Raw genomic sequence first — 15,183 nt, forward strand, 5'->3', positions numbered from 1 at the left:
AAGAATTTGAAGTTCTAGCTTGATAGAGTTGAAACTCAGATTATGGTGACTTTTGTTTACATGAAACTTCCTTTCATTTGTTTTCATACTAATACCATAGTAGAAATTTCTCTCCATATTTTTTCCTCAAGGTTTCATGTCTCCTGAATAAATCACTTAGGGAAAGAATAGTCTTTTCTCTTCCTTAGAAGTTGATGTCATAGACAGGCAGTTACATCAGTAATTCTTTTTTAAAATCCAGTAAATTCCAAGTGAGTTACTTGACTTCCCTATGAATAAAGGTATTTGTTTCATCTAATGTAGAGTGCTTCTTACAGAGTTCTTATAGTAGGGAAGTACAGAACAATACTGAAAAGCACTGGAAAATTAAGCGACTTGCAGCAGTCCATGGCTAAATTATTGCCAGTGAGAATTACAACTGTAAAGTTCCTGGCCTAAAAATACAAATGTACCAATGTCCTTATTTTTGAGTCATACTGTATTCAACCATAAGTGCAACAGAATGCCAAACCTTATCACTTCAAGTAATAACAATAAATACGTCAGCTATCAGACCCTCAAACTCTGGGAAAGAGCTGCTTTTGTGTGCTTAATCTGCAAAGGATAATTCATTCCTTACTAGGGGGTATGATTTCATGAGCTGAAAGCTTTAACTAGTACATATGTATAGGGTAGATTTAAAGTGATTATGGAAATGTCACCGCAGGACAATACATTATTAGTAGTCCCTCATATGTTGTATGCTGTCCCCTTATGTTTGCTGATAATTAAAAAGCAGATTGGGATGTCATGGTGAGAATGAGTGCAAAATGCCCCTTTTATCATTTGCAATAAATATGAAATAGTGGTCTTCCTGTATCCTTCAGTGATTGTTCTATTTGCGTTGGTGACAAATGACATCTTTCTCCTTGTAATGTGCCTGCAGGGTTAAATGACTTTATTATTATTAATGAGTCATTGCTCCAGCTGCCCAGAAATAGAGGGAGTAGGAAACATAAGAGATTTAGACCCAAGTAATTACAAATGTAATTATTACCTTTCAAATTTCATTTTTACAGCAATCACAAAGTTGTTAATCAAACATAGCCCTTTCCATGTATTCACACTTTTTGGGGTCTTTGTCAAAGGGATGAGTAGCTACGTGGTTCCACTGAGGGTAGTCTGTGGCATATTGACAAAGTGGTAATGACAGAAAACTGCTGTGAAAAATTGGTTAGAAAATGTTGTCTAGTCATCAAGGAGCCTGTGGTTCAGAGGGTTTTCCAAGAGAAAAACCCTCCTGAGCTGCAGCCATATGGAAGAGAGTGTCCTCTTGGGGAGGACAAAAGCTGCAGGACGGGAATCCTTTTGTCCTGTGGAGATATGAAATGTCAAAGTTTTACTCCTCCAGTCCGTCCTTCTGCAAGGTTGTAGATTGTCATTAAGGAATCTAATAAGCACAACAGAACCGACATGCTACTGGACACGTCAGGGGAATTAAAAAGTGTGCCCTCTTGGCCTTGCAATAGTTATCTTAATTACTCATAATTCTGGATTTTCAAGTTTTTAGGTGGAGCACAAGGCTTGTTCTTCTGCGGTAATGGTAAGGGAGTCACAGGGAATTTAGAGAAGGGAAGTGGTTGTGGATTGTGTTAGACCATGTTGCAGATGCCGTGAAATGTAAGCAGTGATGGTTTTCAGAATCGTAATCTGAACGTGAAATTTATTGTGAAATGGAAACTCTGAGGAAGAGCTTTGGAGAAATGAGAACATTTCCTTTCAATAATGTCATTTCTGCATAATGTTGAAATATTAAGGATTCTTATATTTAAAAATCTAAATGAAAATAAAATGAATAGAGAAAATGGAAACTATTAGTTTCCGTACTTTGTACCCCAAAATGTCATATGAATCAACACTGTCACAAAACAGTTGAGCTTTGAAACTACATTTTTGATGGAAAATTGTTTTGTCCTAAAAACTTCAACAAGCTTTACTTATATATTCAACTGGAATAAATAGATTTAATATTGTTGATGGTCCAATCAAATGTAACATCTATCAGCGCTCAAATAAGCATAGTGTGTTACTTAGATATCAGCATAGACGAATATTGTAAAAATGTTTAGAAGTATTCGCAAAATAAAGTCAGGGTGTTCATAATAAAAACAAAACATTTTTTGTTTATATTCTAATAAAGAAAAATGCTTTTTATTCCTTGAAATGCAACTGGAGTCACAGCATAAAAGCCATAGAATATTTTTAGAATGTTGTAGGTTTATTTTGTTTGCTGCTTTAGTGACCTTTGACTTTAAATTTCTGTTTGTGTATATCTGATGAAAACACAGTTTCAAAACATTTTTTTTGTCTAGCTCTTAAGTTATGACAGGAAAGATATGTTTACTAGCTTACTTAGCATTTGGGGGTTTTATGATTTCCTTTTGAAAATTAACATTTCATTAAAGTGTTTGAACCATGAACAATTGCCTACAGTTGTTCAATTACTTAATTTAAAAGAATTTCTTAGTATTCTACTTCAGATCAAACTTTTGTTTATTTTTACTGTAAAGTCAATAAAAAGAAAACAGAGCCCCATTTGGCATGTAGATACATCAAGAAACTCTTACTGAAGTGACTAAAGGGTGTAAATACAGATATTTGAAGCAGAACTGTAGGTCTTTTATCCCACACCTATCCCTTGAAGGAGTTGCCTTATGTGAGGTATCTCAAACTTAACTGAAAATTAACTTCTGCTTGTCCCCTTCTTCATCACCCTGCCTGTTCATTCCGCTGAGGATGACTCACTTGATCTGCTTATTGTCACAAGTGTTAGAATTCATTATTAGAGTGGTATGAGAGTATACTAATATTTCCATGTAGGTCTGTTATCAAGAGTAAATGCTACTGACCTTATTCCACCTAGACATTCCGTTCCCTTCTTATCCTTCTGAAATTCATCCTTTTTCCTATCTCCAAGCCCAGATCTTTGTTCTCTAGCCAGAGAACTACAAAAGGTAATTGATTTTTTGATTACAATGTCCACAGCCTAAGCTTAAGAAATGTATTTTCTGCTGTTTCCACACCAAATGAGTTTATGTAGATTCAGTGATTCTTAGTTCTCTTTATGAATCTTCACTCTTTCCTTTCAACGTATTTAGTGATTTATAGTAAAATCGGTAAAACACCTCTCCTTCACACACACACACACACAATTTTATTTAAAACTTAAACCTTAAAAAGTGAGTATAATATTATATTCTGTACACTGTAGATATTGTAAGCAAGAATTTTCTTCTTTTTAAAACTTAATATATATATTTGAATGCAAGTGTGAATGAAACAGCAATCCCTTCAGCTAGGTTCGAAGAAGAGAGAGAACAGATGTTAAGAATTATCAGTAGAAATTACTGCTAAGTTAATTTCTTTTTCTAAGGATTAGCTATACAAAGCTGTGTTTTGAAGACTGCTCGTTTTATAGCTTCAGACAAACAACCTTTCTGTACAGACAAAATCTCAAGCTCTTTGTATTGTTTTAATGGATTTTTTCCCTGCTTTTATGGGGAAAATATAGTAATGGCCATATTTCCATGATATAATATATTTTCTCACTTTGTTTTATCCTTTTAACATGTTCAGTGCCTCTTAAAATAGTATTGATACGCTCCTAAATTCCCCAGCAAACCCACATGCAAAAGATTCTCCTGAATGTTGAATTAAATGAAAGAACACACTATCTTGAACCGACTCTGGATTAAATAAATAAATGAACTTAAGCAAATACACATCTGTTTAATTGGTAGTATTGGATCCTCATATACATTCCTAATGAGGTATTTGAATAACGATTTGATCACTAAAAGGAGATATAAATGGTATTTCAGAGTGTACAGAGTTACCTTGTATTGGTTAAGTGATTTTTCTGTCAATTAGCCCCCATTCTGTTTTAACATGTTTGACTAGATCACTTTTTAAAGTTAAAAAATATGCCTGCATTATGATAATGAGAAAATATATAATCAGTTATTTCTATTCCAGTTTTTATCTTGTTGATTGTATTTTGTGGTATTTTTAAACTTTTTTCTAATACCATTTAGCGTAGACAGTTAAACAGTAAAAGTAACTTTTTAGGTAGAAATAGCGAAAGGGTGCTAATTCCCCAAAAAGCAACAGGCACAGCAGAGCAGAGCTTGTCTAACATTAAGGGATGAGTTCCACTTGCACGTTCAAGAGCAACTTTTACTGGGCGTTTGAAATTTAATCTCTGAAAGTTCATATTAGATATACTATTCTTCATAGATCTCCTGCATCTCATATTTCAAGTAAGTATTTCAAGGGTATTTAAGAAAGCATAAAACTAGGTTTTATATATGTATATACACGTGTGAGCAATAAGGCTTTAGAAACATCATCATATTAGAGTATTTAGTGAAGGTGGTGGTGTACTTATTGCTTCAGACTCTAATAATGCTTGCAGATACATTAACATTACTACACTTTTTGTTTACTGGTGACTGTAACAGGTAGCATTGATAAGCACAGCTCATCTTCCAGAGAAGGTAAAAGGTTTTCAGTGCTCTCAGTACCGCTGAGGGGGTGGGAGTGAGCGAGCGAGCGGCTGTGTGGTGCTTAGCTGCTGGCTTGGGTCAGCCCACCACTTCAAGATAAAGATGTTACTTGAAGAAGCAGTCATTCCAGGGAGATAATTGCTGGGTGTCTACAACTTGCTATAGACTCTTGTTTCCCTTACTGCAAGTAAGAGTTGTATCTTGAGAGGCTTAAAATGAAGTTTTACACATCAAGAGAGAAAGTTTGCTGTGTTACCAATGCCCTCCTGAAAACTCATATTGAAAATGTTTCCTCTTCCAGGCACCAGCTGAAAAGTGACAGCTGAAGCCCTTTTTCATCCAGCTTATTTTTGTAGGATGTTGGGTTTATTACAGAAACTTTACATCAGTAGAAGAGCTTAATATATATCACCTAAAATGCATAGTCTTCTCGGGTATGGGGGAAGAAATGCAAATTTCACTCTTTACTATGTTTCCAGGTCGAAGGTTATTGCTGGAGGATAAACCATTTTTCACTATGTAGTTTCACCTTGTTTAATTGATTTGAATTTAAATTTATATTCTGTGTTAAATAATGAACCATGTATCAATAATTAAGAAGCTTCAGTACGAATGTGATGCAGTTAATTAAATATTAAATAAAGCACATAGTATTACCCAGTATTGTAATCAATATACTAGATTTTAGGCTATTCATTTTAGATAGTCGTTATACTTTACAAGTTATGGTTAAAATTCTCATTGATAACTCAATATACACTTGATAGGCTAAGAAACATGCATCTTTTGCAAATTACCATATTTGTTTTGCCATAATTAGCAACAAAACATGGACATTAAAGATGAATACAATTGGACTGTTGAAGCAATAAGGGTCAGTGCCATGTATTCTACAACACTGTCATGCCCCTGTTCATTAGGCTGAAACAGAAGAGGTTGCAGGGGGTTCGGGGGCTTGGGGTTTTTTTGATGAAATCTCTTCCTGTGGAAAACAGCAATTATTGAAACTGAACTTTTTATGGGAGCATTGCTTTTAGACCATTTCTTGGTTTTGATTAGATTGAAATTCTAGTCAGAATAACAATAAGAAATGACTTAATGAAAGATTAATGTGCTTTATTTATATGGCTATTATTTGTGAAGGAAAGATTCACTTCACTTCACAAGCGTAGTTAATTATACAGGAATTACCATATGCTGTCTCTTTTACCTGATACTTCCTCCATTCCCTATCTTCTTCCTCACCAACTTTCCCCAGTCATCTTTGATAACGTTTGCTTGACTAATTGAAGCCAGGTGCAAAATACTCACACCTCATACCACTGAGATTTTATAATAAGCCTAACTCATGGCAGTTTTTAGGATTAAATTCAAATTAAAACCATGTCTGTTAGGATATAAACTGTGTTCACTGGATGGAAGCAGAGCTTATTCTTGCAAGATATCCAGTACAATCTGGCAAGCCTAGGTAGCACATGAAAATGTGTGATTTCCTGCATGCCTGTTGATTTCTCAGTTAGAACATCTGGAGGATCAGTCTTCCTCTGAGTATGATTTCTCACAAGCAAGGCAAGCTCTGTACACAGAGCTGAAAACTGAAGTGGTGTGTCCTACTTGTTCTTTGGATAAAAAGGTTCCAGGGCTAGAACTTAAGTAACTCTTTTAGGTTTTTAATTTATTGAGACATATACAGGAAATAAAATATTCATAGGAAACTTGTCCCAAAGGCATTTTATTATTAAACCAAAAAAAGTAGAGTATATTATAGCAGCAGTTATTTAGGGTTTCTACATTCAAGCTTCTTCCTCCTGACCTTATTAAAGTAACCCAGTTTACACTAACAACTATTCTCCCCTCCCTTTTTTATTGTTAATGTCATTTCTGTTCTCCTCATATAGTGCAGACCACTAAATGATGTTACCCAAGTGGCCACTTTTGGTCACCAGGGTAATTTTGGACTATAATTTCCCTATATTATGCTTGAATTCCTGCTTAGATTTAGTACCACATTTAGTAAATACACATGGGCAAAAAATGGGGGGGGCATGACCCATTCCTTAGGAGCTATTGGCTGAGATGAGTAGGATAAGGTTGTCATCTTCATCACTCTGGTGGGTTCCTGCTGAGCAGAGAGCACTGAAAGTGCGATGGGAGCTTTTTAATACGAAACGCTTCAGTAAATGAGAGGCACTTCTGGATGCTGACAGAATAGCATTGGCACTGCAAGCCATGTATTCATATATGTGCTGTGTTGTGAAAATATGAAAAATATCTCAGCAATGGCATAATTATGGGCAATTTGCTTAATTGCTTGCTAATTGTTGCTTGCTTTATTATGAAACAAGAGTGCTCTAAATGTAACACTGAATGGTTTGCATCCAAAATGTGTCAAATTCAACACTGGCTTTTCATTAAGACTTCAGCTACATGGCTTTAAAATTCAAGCACTCTGTATTCTGTGTTTTAAGTTGTTTTCTTTTTTCTTTTTAATTGTTTTTGAAATCTTCTTTGCACAATTTATAAGCCCCTAAGCCTGCATCGGTACAGTGCGGTCTGACAGTTTTTGAACTTCTAATGAACCTGAGTACTTTTGCTAATGAATACATTTACAAATGTCTTTTGATCATTATTACACGTGGATAAGGGTGGAGATGTTTAAGGCTTCTCCAGGAGCTCATGTTCTTGATTGTTCAACTCTTAGAAATGCACATCTCCCTTTTAACATATGCATTCAGATTTTTTTTTAGAGGGATATGTGCAATTCTGAAAGTTTGGCCTAAACTTTTGGAAAAACTATTCTCTTCTGTTTTGACCAGTATATCCTGCTTTGAGCAGAAGGTTAGACCAGACATCTTCAAAAATCCCTTGCAGCCTAAGTCTTTTTGTGATTCCGTGATGCAAGTGGTGATTTTAATGGCAAACTGAGAAAGGAACCAAGCCTCTTGATGTTGTCTCAGTAGTATATCTCCCTTTTGGGGGTGGAGGGGAGGGCATAGGGGTAGAAAAGAAAGTGTATTGTGTATACACGAAGTATATGCTTCAATGATCTTAAAGGTCTTTTCCGGCCTAAATGATTCTATGATTCTAACTTTTCAACATTCTGAGACTGCTGATAACACAGTTGTACTAACAGCCTGTCTTTCTTTGAGAATTCTCTGTGAGAAATATTCTTAAAACGGGAACATAATATTAAGCTGGAAATGCCAAAGTAGGCAGTACTGTGCCACATATTTTGTAGACTGAGAGGGAGAGTAGCATTGTAGAGTTCTACAGCTTTCATCCCCCAAAAGCAAAGATAATAACCAACCTTTTTATTTACTATCTATAGAACCCTACGCAGACTATAACCACAGAAAGTCTGTAACCAAAACTAACAGGAAAAAAATATCGAATGGTATTTTTTATAATTGTTTCGACTGAAGGATAGCTACCTGGCAAGGTTGGAATTCCACATTTTCTTAAGTGAAAGTAAATGTTCTTACTGAAAACTGCTTTGACCTATAAATGATAAAGACTGTGGAACAATGAAGAAAGTCTTTTAACTATTGTGCTTTTAGTTATATTTGACAGTTCTGATCTAAACATTTCATAAGAGCTGACAGACACATTCTTTAAAAATGTTCTTAGTTCTGAGGCAGACAATTTAAAAAATAGTTTCATTCCTAAAACAATCTGGAGTTCAAATCAAAGTGGTAAACTCACATGTGCATCAGTGTGATCTATTCTATGAATTAAAAATTCTCTTTCATATTACTTGTATGTCATGGTTGAAGAGTCTCCATGTAGTATGAAAAAAAATATAAAGTTAAGGGTTTATTACTGAGTAAAGTAAGAAATGAGGTAGACTGGTAAGAGTTTGATGGAATGTATTGTTTATTCATAATACATGGGGGATATGTGCACTTCTATTTCCATTTATAAACCTGTCATATCTTATGTGAGAAGATGTTACTAGACACTGAATTTCAGTAGTGAAAACCATCATTTCTTCTGAAAATATTCAGAGACAGCAGGAACCTTCTTTTACTTGATTGGTAGAGGCAGATGTCACAGATGTTTCCTACCACTGAGTACTTATCGGACTATGCAGGGTAATCGCCTACATTACTACTTTGAATGACAGAGAAGGGCTCAGAAAATTTTATTTTCACCCACATTTAGCAATGACTTGCAAAGATGCAAAATGAAAAGAAGCTTAAAGAGTAGCAGCTAGAAAATGCCATGGTCAATTTACACAGCCTCTGATAAATGGCCACTTGAGCACTGAACTTCACACTCACTCAGCTGCGTGGCTTGAATTCCTCCTCAGATGGTCCTCTGGGATGCTTGGCTGAGCCAGCCAGAGAATCCTTTGTTTAAAGTAGGCAGCAAGTGGTGGAGGGGAAGCCAGACAGGGTGCTGAGGACAACATCTCAGTGCTAGTTACAGTGACCTCTTTGCGTGTTAAGTCTGTAACAGAATACTTGGAAATCAGCTGCATTCTGTTGTAAGTTGGCACCATTAGTATAATACATTGCTGACATAAAGCTCTCTTCTTTGATAAAACAGGGAATTGTTAAAAATGTATTTTTAATAAGTAAAGCGTAGTTTAGATGACAGTGCAATGCCAGTGCCAAGTAGCTATTTAGAAGGATTTCAGGTGCTAAAGAAGCAGGAGAATGATGATATGTTAGGAAAATAGAGAATGAATTAGCCTGACAGAAAGAAGCTACATTTCATGGCCTGGAAGAGCAGGTATCGTGGTTTAACCGCAGCCGGCAACTAAGCACCAGGCAGCCGCTCGCTCACTCCCCCCACCCAGTGGGATGGGGGAGAGAATCAGGAAAAAAAATCCAAACGAACTCATGGGTTGAGATAAAGACAGTTTAATAGGACAGAAAGGAAGAAAATAATAATAATGATAATAATAAAAAAATGACAATAATAATACTAAAATAATTAGAATATACAAAACAAGTGATGCACAGTGCAATTGCTCACCACTCGCCGACCGATGCCCAGTTAGTTCCCGAGCAGCGATCCGCCCCTCCCGGCCAACTCCCTCCAGTTTATATACTGGGCATGACATCATATGGTATGGAATACCCTTTGGCCAGTTTGGGTCAGCTGTCCTGGCTGTGTCCCCTCCCAGCTTCTTGTGCCCCTCCAGCCTTCTTGCTGGCTGGGCATGAGAAGCTGAAAAATCCTTGACTTAGTATAAACACTACCTAGCAACAACTAAAACCATCAGCATGTTATCAACATTATTCTCACACTAAATCCAAAACACAGCACTGTACCAGCTACTAGGAAGAAAATTAACTCTATCCCAGCTGAAACCAGGACAGCAGTCAAAAAAGATAATGCCTGGTGAATATTCATGCAAAAAATTCCTACATTTTGTTCTAGGTTCATTCAAAAACAGATGAATTATGCTCCAACAGTCATTTTTACTTCATTGTGGTAAAAACATAGTATTTCACACTGCTGGTTTTATTTATTTTTACTTTATACCAAACAGAAACTGTTTTGCATCCCAATTGTCCTTGCTAGTACTATTTACTGCAACAGATTAGTTGATGAGATTTTTCTAAGTTTCCTGTAAATGCAGATATTGGGGACCTTGCCTGCCTCACACTATATTCATTGTAACACCCTTAGTTAATTTGGTTTCATACAGCATACCTAGTCTCCTAAAAACTGCCTCAGGGTTGCACTAATGCTATGGCCTATATGCAGGTGATTTGGATTAAAAAACCCACAAAACTCTGTTATTAATTTTTTTAAAAAAAATTGTACTCCTTTTAAAGTTAGTCTAGAGGTTAAGGTTATAATTGATTTTTTTAACTTTTTTTTTTTTAAGGAGTGCAGTATATTATAAAACAAACCTTGACTGTTACTGTTGGAAAAAAATTGAGTCAGACATCATACAGAAGAGTACTTGTATTTGCTAAATACTTTTTATTTCCTGTTCTGCAACACTGCAGAGGTGCTCAGTAGAAAAGGGTCTTTTCAAAGTTAAGGCGAACTGTATATTTTACATGTTAGTAATCATAAGCAGTGATGAAAAACATACTCTGACAATGAAGATTACACATACCAAATACCAACATTGAAAGAATGCTTTTGACTGCTACAAAAGGTGTATCTGCTAAAGAATCTTGCATTGGCAGACTGTTGTATAACAACAACCCAACTCAAAGCCAAAATAATTTGTATTCATAATTTATGATTACGCCCAGGATTATTCTAAAGTTTTTGTTATTTTTTTTGTTAATTTTTTTTTGATAAAACTAAAACTCAGATTAAAATATCTCTTTATTAACAGCATAAACAAGACTGTCATTCTGACAACGTTCTTATTCTCAGCATGGTAACATGTTCCAAGTCTACAGGTAGTCTGGCAACAGATGACACAAAATTACTCTCCTACTGATCCGTCGAGATGGTGTAGAGAATGTTTTATAAGTGACCTTTTATTTCTGCAGTTGCCTTGTCTAAAGCTTAAATGTGAACTTTTTATTGCCAAATGCTTCTTTTGATGTTTTAGCTTTGTTTACTCTCTGACTGAAGTTTGAGAGAGATAGTGTAAGTATTGTAACCGTTTGCTGTGAAGAGCTAGAAATGCGAAAGTATTATTTCCAAATAAATAATTGTGTGTTTTTCAGTTTAAGCTAATTAATAGCATTTTAAGAGTGATTAGAAAGCCTCGAGATAAAAAGAAACACTGAGGTACTGGGTATCAAAAAGGTTTTTTTAATAAATACAAAAAAGATCAGTTTCTGTATAAAGCAAGGATAACTCAACACTCTGTCAAGCTTGTACCTGATTTCAATGAATTGCCTTGATCAGAAGAGAAGCAAACCTGGACAATTAAAGACCTTAACAAGACTTATATATACTCAAATTTATGTCTCTAATAGCAGATAGTAGGACACAGAAAGATTAGACTAATCTACCAGTAGTAACTTTTTTTTTGCAGGAACTATTGCCTCTGCTGAATTATTTCCATATTTATGTCTCCTACTGCCCATCAAAACTGGATTAGTATTTCAACAGCAAGGTGCCAAAGCTTTGTCAGGATTACATTGAAAAATCCTGAGACAAAATGACTGAAGACTTGTTGAAATGCCAGTAATAGGGCAGAGTAACATTTATAAACAATCAGTTCTCTAACTGGCACATACTCATACAATGTACTTAAGGAGAAATAATCAAGAATATAGCATTCATGATACAACAAGCAACCAGTTGTCTATTTAAATGTGGTAGACTTTAAAAAGATGTATCCTGTATTTTGGACAGCAGTATTATATATTTCAATGCCTGAAGGAAAAACTTAATTCATTTGTATTGAGATGTAACATGGAAATATGTATTTGTGCTTTGTAGCTTTACACAGATTTCAACATGCAAAGTATTTATTAAAACAGAAATGCAGCATGTATTTAAACAGAAGGCTCAGGGGGTGAGAGGCTCCTACTCACAACTTGTATTGCTGTAAGTAATTCCTAGTGGCATACCTTCTCCAGTGGTTATGAGCCAGAATCCAATTTTAAAAGTTATTTTCATGAAGACAGATATTAAAAATACGTATGTATCTTTCATTGGAAAGTTTTGTGGAGACAACACAGCGAAATATCTAATCAGATACTCTTCTTCGCTCCTGATGTATTTAAACCATGTACACAGCAAGAGAATACAAAATTAACACATATAATATGAAAACTATTTCAAGGAATGATTTGTAGAAGTTTAATTCTATTAGTCTGAATTTACACAACATGGTAAAGCCACAGTCTAAGTGAAACTGGTCAAGATTGTTTATATATTGCAAATTACGTCTTTCAGATTTAGTAGTTTACTTTGCCTTTGAACAAATTATAATTTCTATAATCCTTTTTCAAGGGCACAAACCTTGCATCTACTGAAGAAATCTGGTTCGATTACTAGTAAACTACAGAGGTTACAGCTTCTTTTGCTATTACCCTTTGATTTTTCAAGGTTTCCAGTATCAAATGCATGGAGAAATCAATTCTCTTTAAAATAGCTGTTACGCTGTCTTTCATTCTTAAAGCTCTTGAGTGCATCTCTGAAGCCAATGTACCATCTTTGGCTATGTGTCCAAATTAATTTTGTTTTGCCTTAAGCAAAGCAAAACAATAAAAAAATCCAGTTTTAAAAGAACATTAATTATTAAAATTAGGAATTTTAAAAATTTTTTTTGCAAGTAGTTGTATGCAAATATATAGAATTATGGTATTAGATTATTATAAAGCTTTTAGCTTTATTACACAAATGACAATTTCAAAAAGTGAAAAGGTCATTGTAAATAGAATGTATAAGGGCTTTAGTTACACAGCTGTAATGATGGTGTCATCTGTTCATTAAACATTAACTTTTTTCTGATGGTAGCCAATGACAACACTGCGGGCCCCAAACTTGCAAACATCTGAACCTTCACTTAAGCTGTACACCTGGAGGTATTTTCTTTCCAAACTGTGGCCATTATTGTAGAACTGGGATTGCTTTGTTAACCTTGATTCCTTGTGCATATCAGTCTTCGGACCCCTGATAATGTCTTGTTTTTTTCCGTCCTGCCAGCTATCGAAGTAAATCTCCAGAAAGCCCTGGCTGAAGCCTCTGAAACCTGCACGCAGGAGTGTCTCATCCTGGGCCATTCTGACAACTGCTGGATGCCACCTTCTTTGACACAGTATCAGCAGTCCAACACCCCTTTGCCGTCGTTTGGCTTCCAGCAAGGCTGGGGCCGAGGAGCCAGGCCTGAGGGACGACACACTCTTGGGAGGCCCCTTCCAAAGGACAACACTGACAAAGGCCAGGGTGGGCCCAGGCCCCAGTTCTACAACACCTGCGAAAGACATTGCGCCAGCGAAGATCCTGTCAAAGTCATTCCTCTGGCAAACTTCGCCGCGTCCCACCAGGCACCGGTGTCTGGGAGTAGCACTACGTTTATACATGAGCACCAGCTATAAATGCATATCTGACAAATCCGTTATTTCAGGCTTTAAGTGTGACTGTATATAGTCACAGCCTAACACTGTTCTTAGTGCGTATACAAACTTGTTAGGCTTGTGAATATTTATGTATATAGAATCCTAAATTTGAAATTGAAAAGCTAAATCCTTAGGACTTAGTTGAAAGAAATGAACCATAGTTCTTGGTAAAATCCACAAAATGGGGAAGAAAACCCACAACCCAGAAACAATCAAAAGAAAAACACAAAATCCTGTTCATTTTCTTGTATGGGCCATATAGTGCAAATATCTGCCAGCAGTTCTTCCTCCCTGTTGAAAGCAATTTCTTAGTACAGTTTGGGGAATATTACAGTCTAAATATAGCTTACTCAAATTTTTCTTTGTTGTTATAATTTATAACATATTCATAGATTCCATCTTCCATTTGCTTAGCAATAGAGATCAAGTGGGCAATTTCTCATTTGATTACCTTACATAATAGAATGAGTAAGATCCTAAAATCTAATTCTTAAGAAGGATGATATATCTTTTCACCAAAATTTATCTTTTACGTAATTAAGAAGGAAAATGTACTTAAAGACATGACAACTGCTTTTGATTTTAATTTTTATTGGCTCAATCTACAGGTGTTTATTCTTTGAAAGAATGCAATAGATGAAATAGAAAGCTCTCAACTAGGCTTTTCTGTGTGAAATAAACAAGACGATAATGATAGGATATGCAAGATCAAAACTGGAAAAAAAATTATAAATAACTTTTTTTTTAATTTCCAAGGTTTTCCTTTCTACAATAATGCAAGCAACAGTATGATACATATTATGTTTTTCAAGCCATAAGTCTATTTCTAATTTTTGTTTAATTTTTTTTTTTTTTTCCATCTTGCAGAGCTTGCTTTGGCTACTCTTCCTGTTAGTTGAAAATTACATGGGCACTGCTGAAAACAGTAGGAAAATGGGGTAGTTTTTTTGGCTGATGTGATGTCGTGGCTGCAAGTTGCTGGTGTTTAAAAGAATATTATAGTGATGTATACGACTTTTTTTACAGCTATATTCACCTAGTGTAAGTATTCAGTAAAACGTTAGCTATAATATTAGTTACTTCACCACAAACTATTAGATGAAGGAGTACTCGTCATTGTGGCTTAGTTTATTAGAGAATGACTGACAGTTCTCAGCAAAGAAAGAAGAATCTAGGTAATGAGAGCTGGATAAATGTAATTATAAACACACTCCAATCATATTATTTGATAAAGTCTCAAGATGATTCTCTTTAAAGATAAGGGATTTTTTTCAGTGTTCTGTGTACTGGAGGATATATTTTTAATAGTGGCAGAAAAAAGCTGGTAAATTCTACACTGAATGAAAAGGAGGTTCCTTTCTTAGATGAAAAAACACATTTTCCTTCTAGGATTTTGTTGCTGTTTAGCCATTTCATCATTTACATTATGTACATACCAAGAAATTTTTTCTTTAAAAAGCTGCATAACTATGTTTAGTTTTATTGCTACATTAAGTGAGACAATCGAAGTTGTACGGAGGGGAAAAAAGACAGTGTGTGAATATTTCCTATGGATAGAATTGTATGTAGGCTTCATATTGTAACTTAAATCTGTAATTTATAAACAAAACTGTGTGTAAAAATGCTGTAATATTAACTGCTTG

At 35.3% G+C, this 15,183-nt stretch overlaps 1 protein-coding gene across 1 annotated transcript in view; it reads left to right on the top strand.

The window, feature by feature from the left end:
• PCDH11X (protocadherin 11 X-linked) overlaps nucleotides 1–13,938 on the top strand; it is a 475,689-nt gene extending 461,751 nt beyond the window's left edge. The window contains exon 7 of the mRNA XM_050901950.1: nucleotides 13,128–13,938. Coding sequence (XP_050757907.1) covers nucleotides 13,128–13,519 — 392 coding nt within the window. The 3' untranslated portion in view covers nucleotides 13,520–13,938. The remainder of the gene's footprint in view (nucleotides 1–13,127) is intronic.
• The last annotated feature ends 1,245 nt before the right edge of the window (nucleotides 13,939–15,183 follow it).

This window comes from Gymnogyps californianus, chromosome 9 (assembly GCF_018139145.2).
Source record: "Gymnogyps californianus isolate 813 chromosome 9, ASM1813914v2, whole genome shotgun sequence".
NCBI classification, from domain to species: Eukaryota; Metazoa; Chordata; class Aves; order Accipitriformes; family Cathartidae; genus Gymnogyps; species Gymnogyps californianus.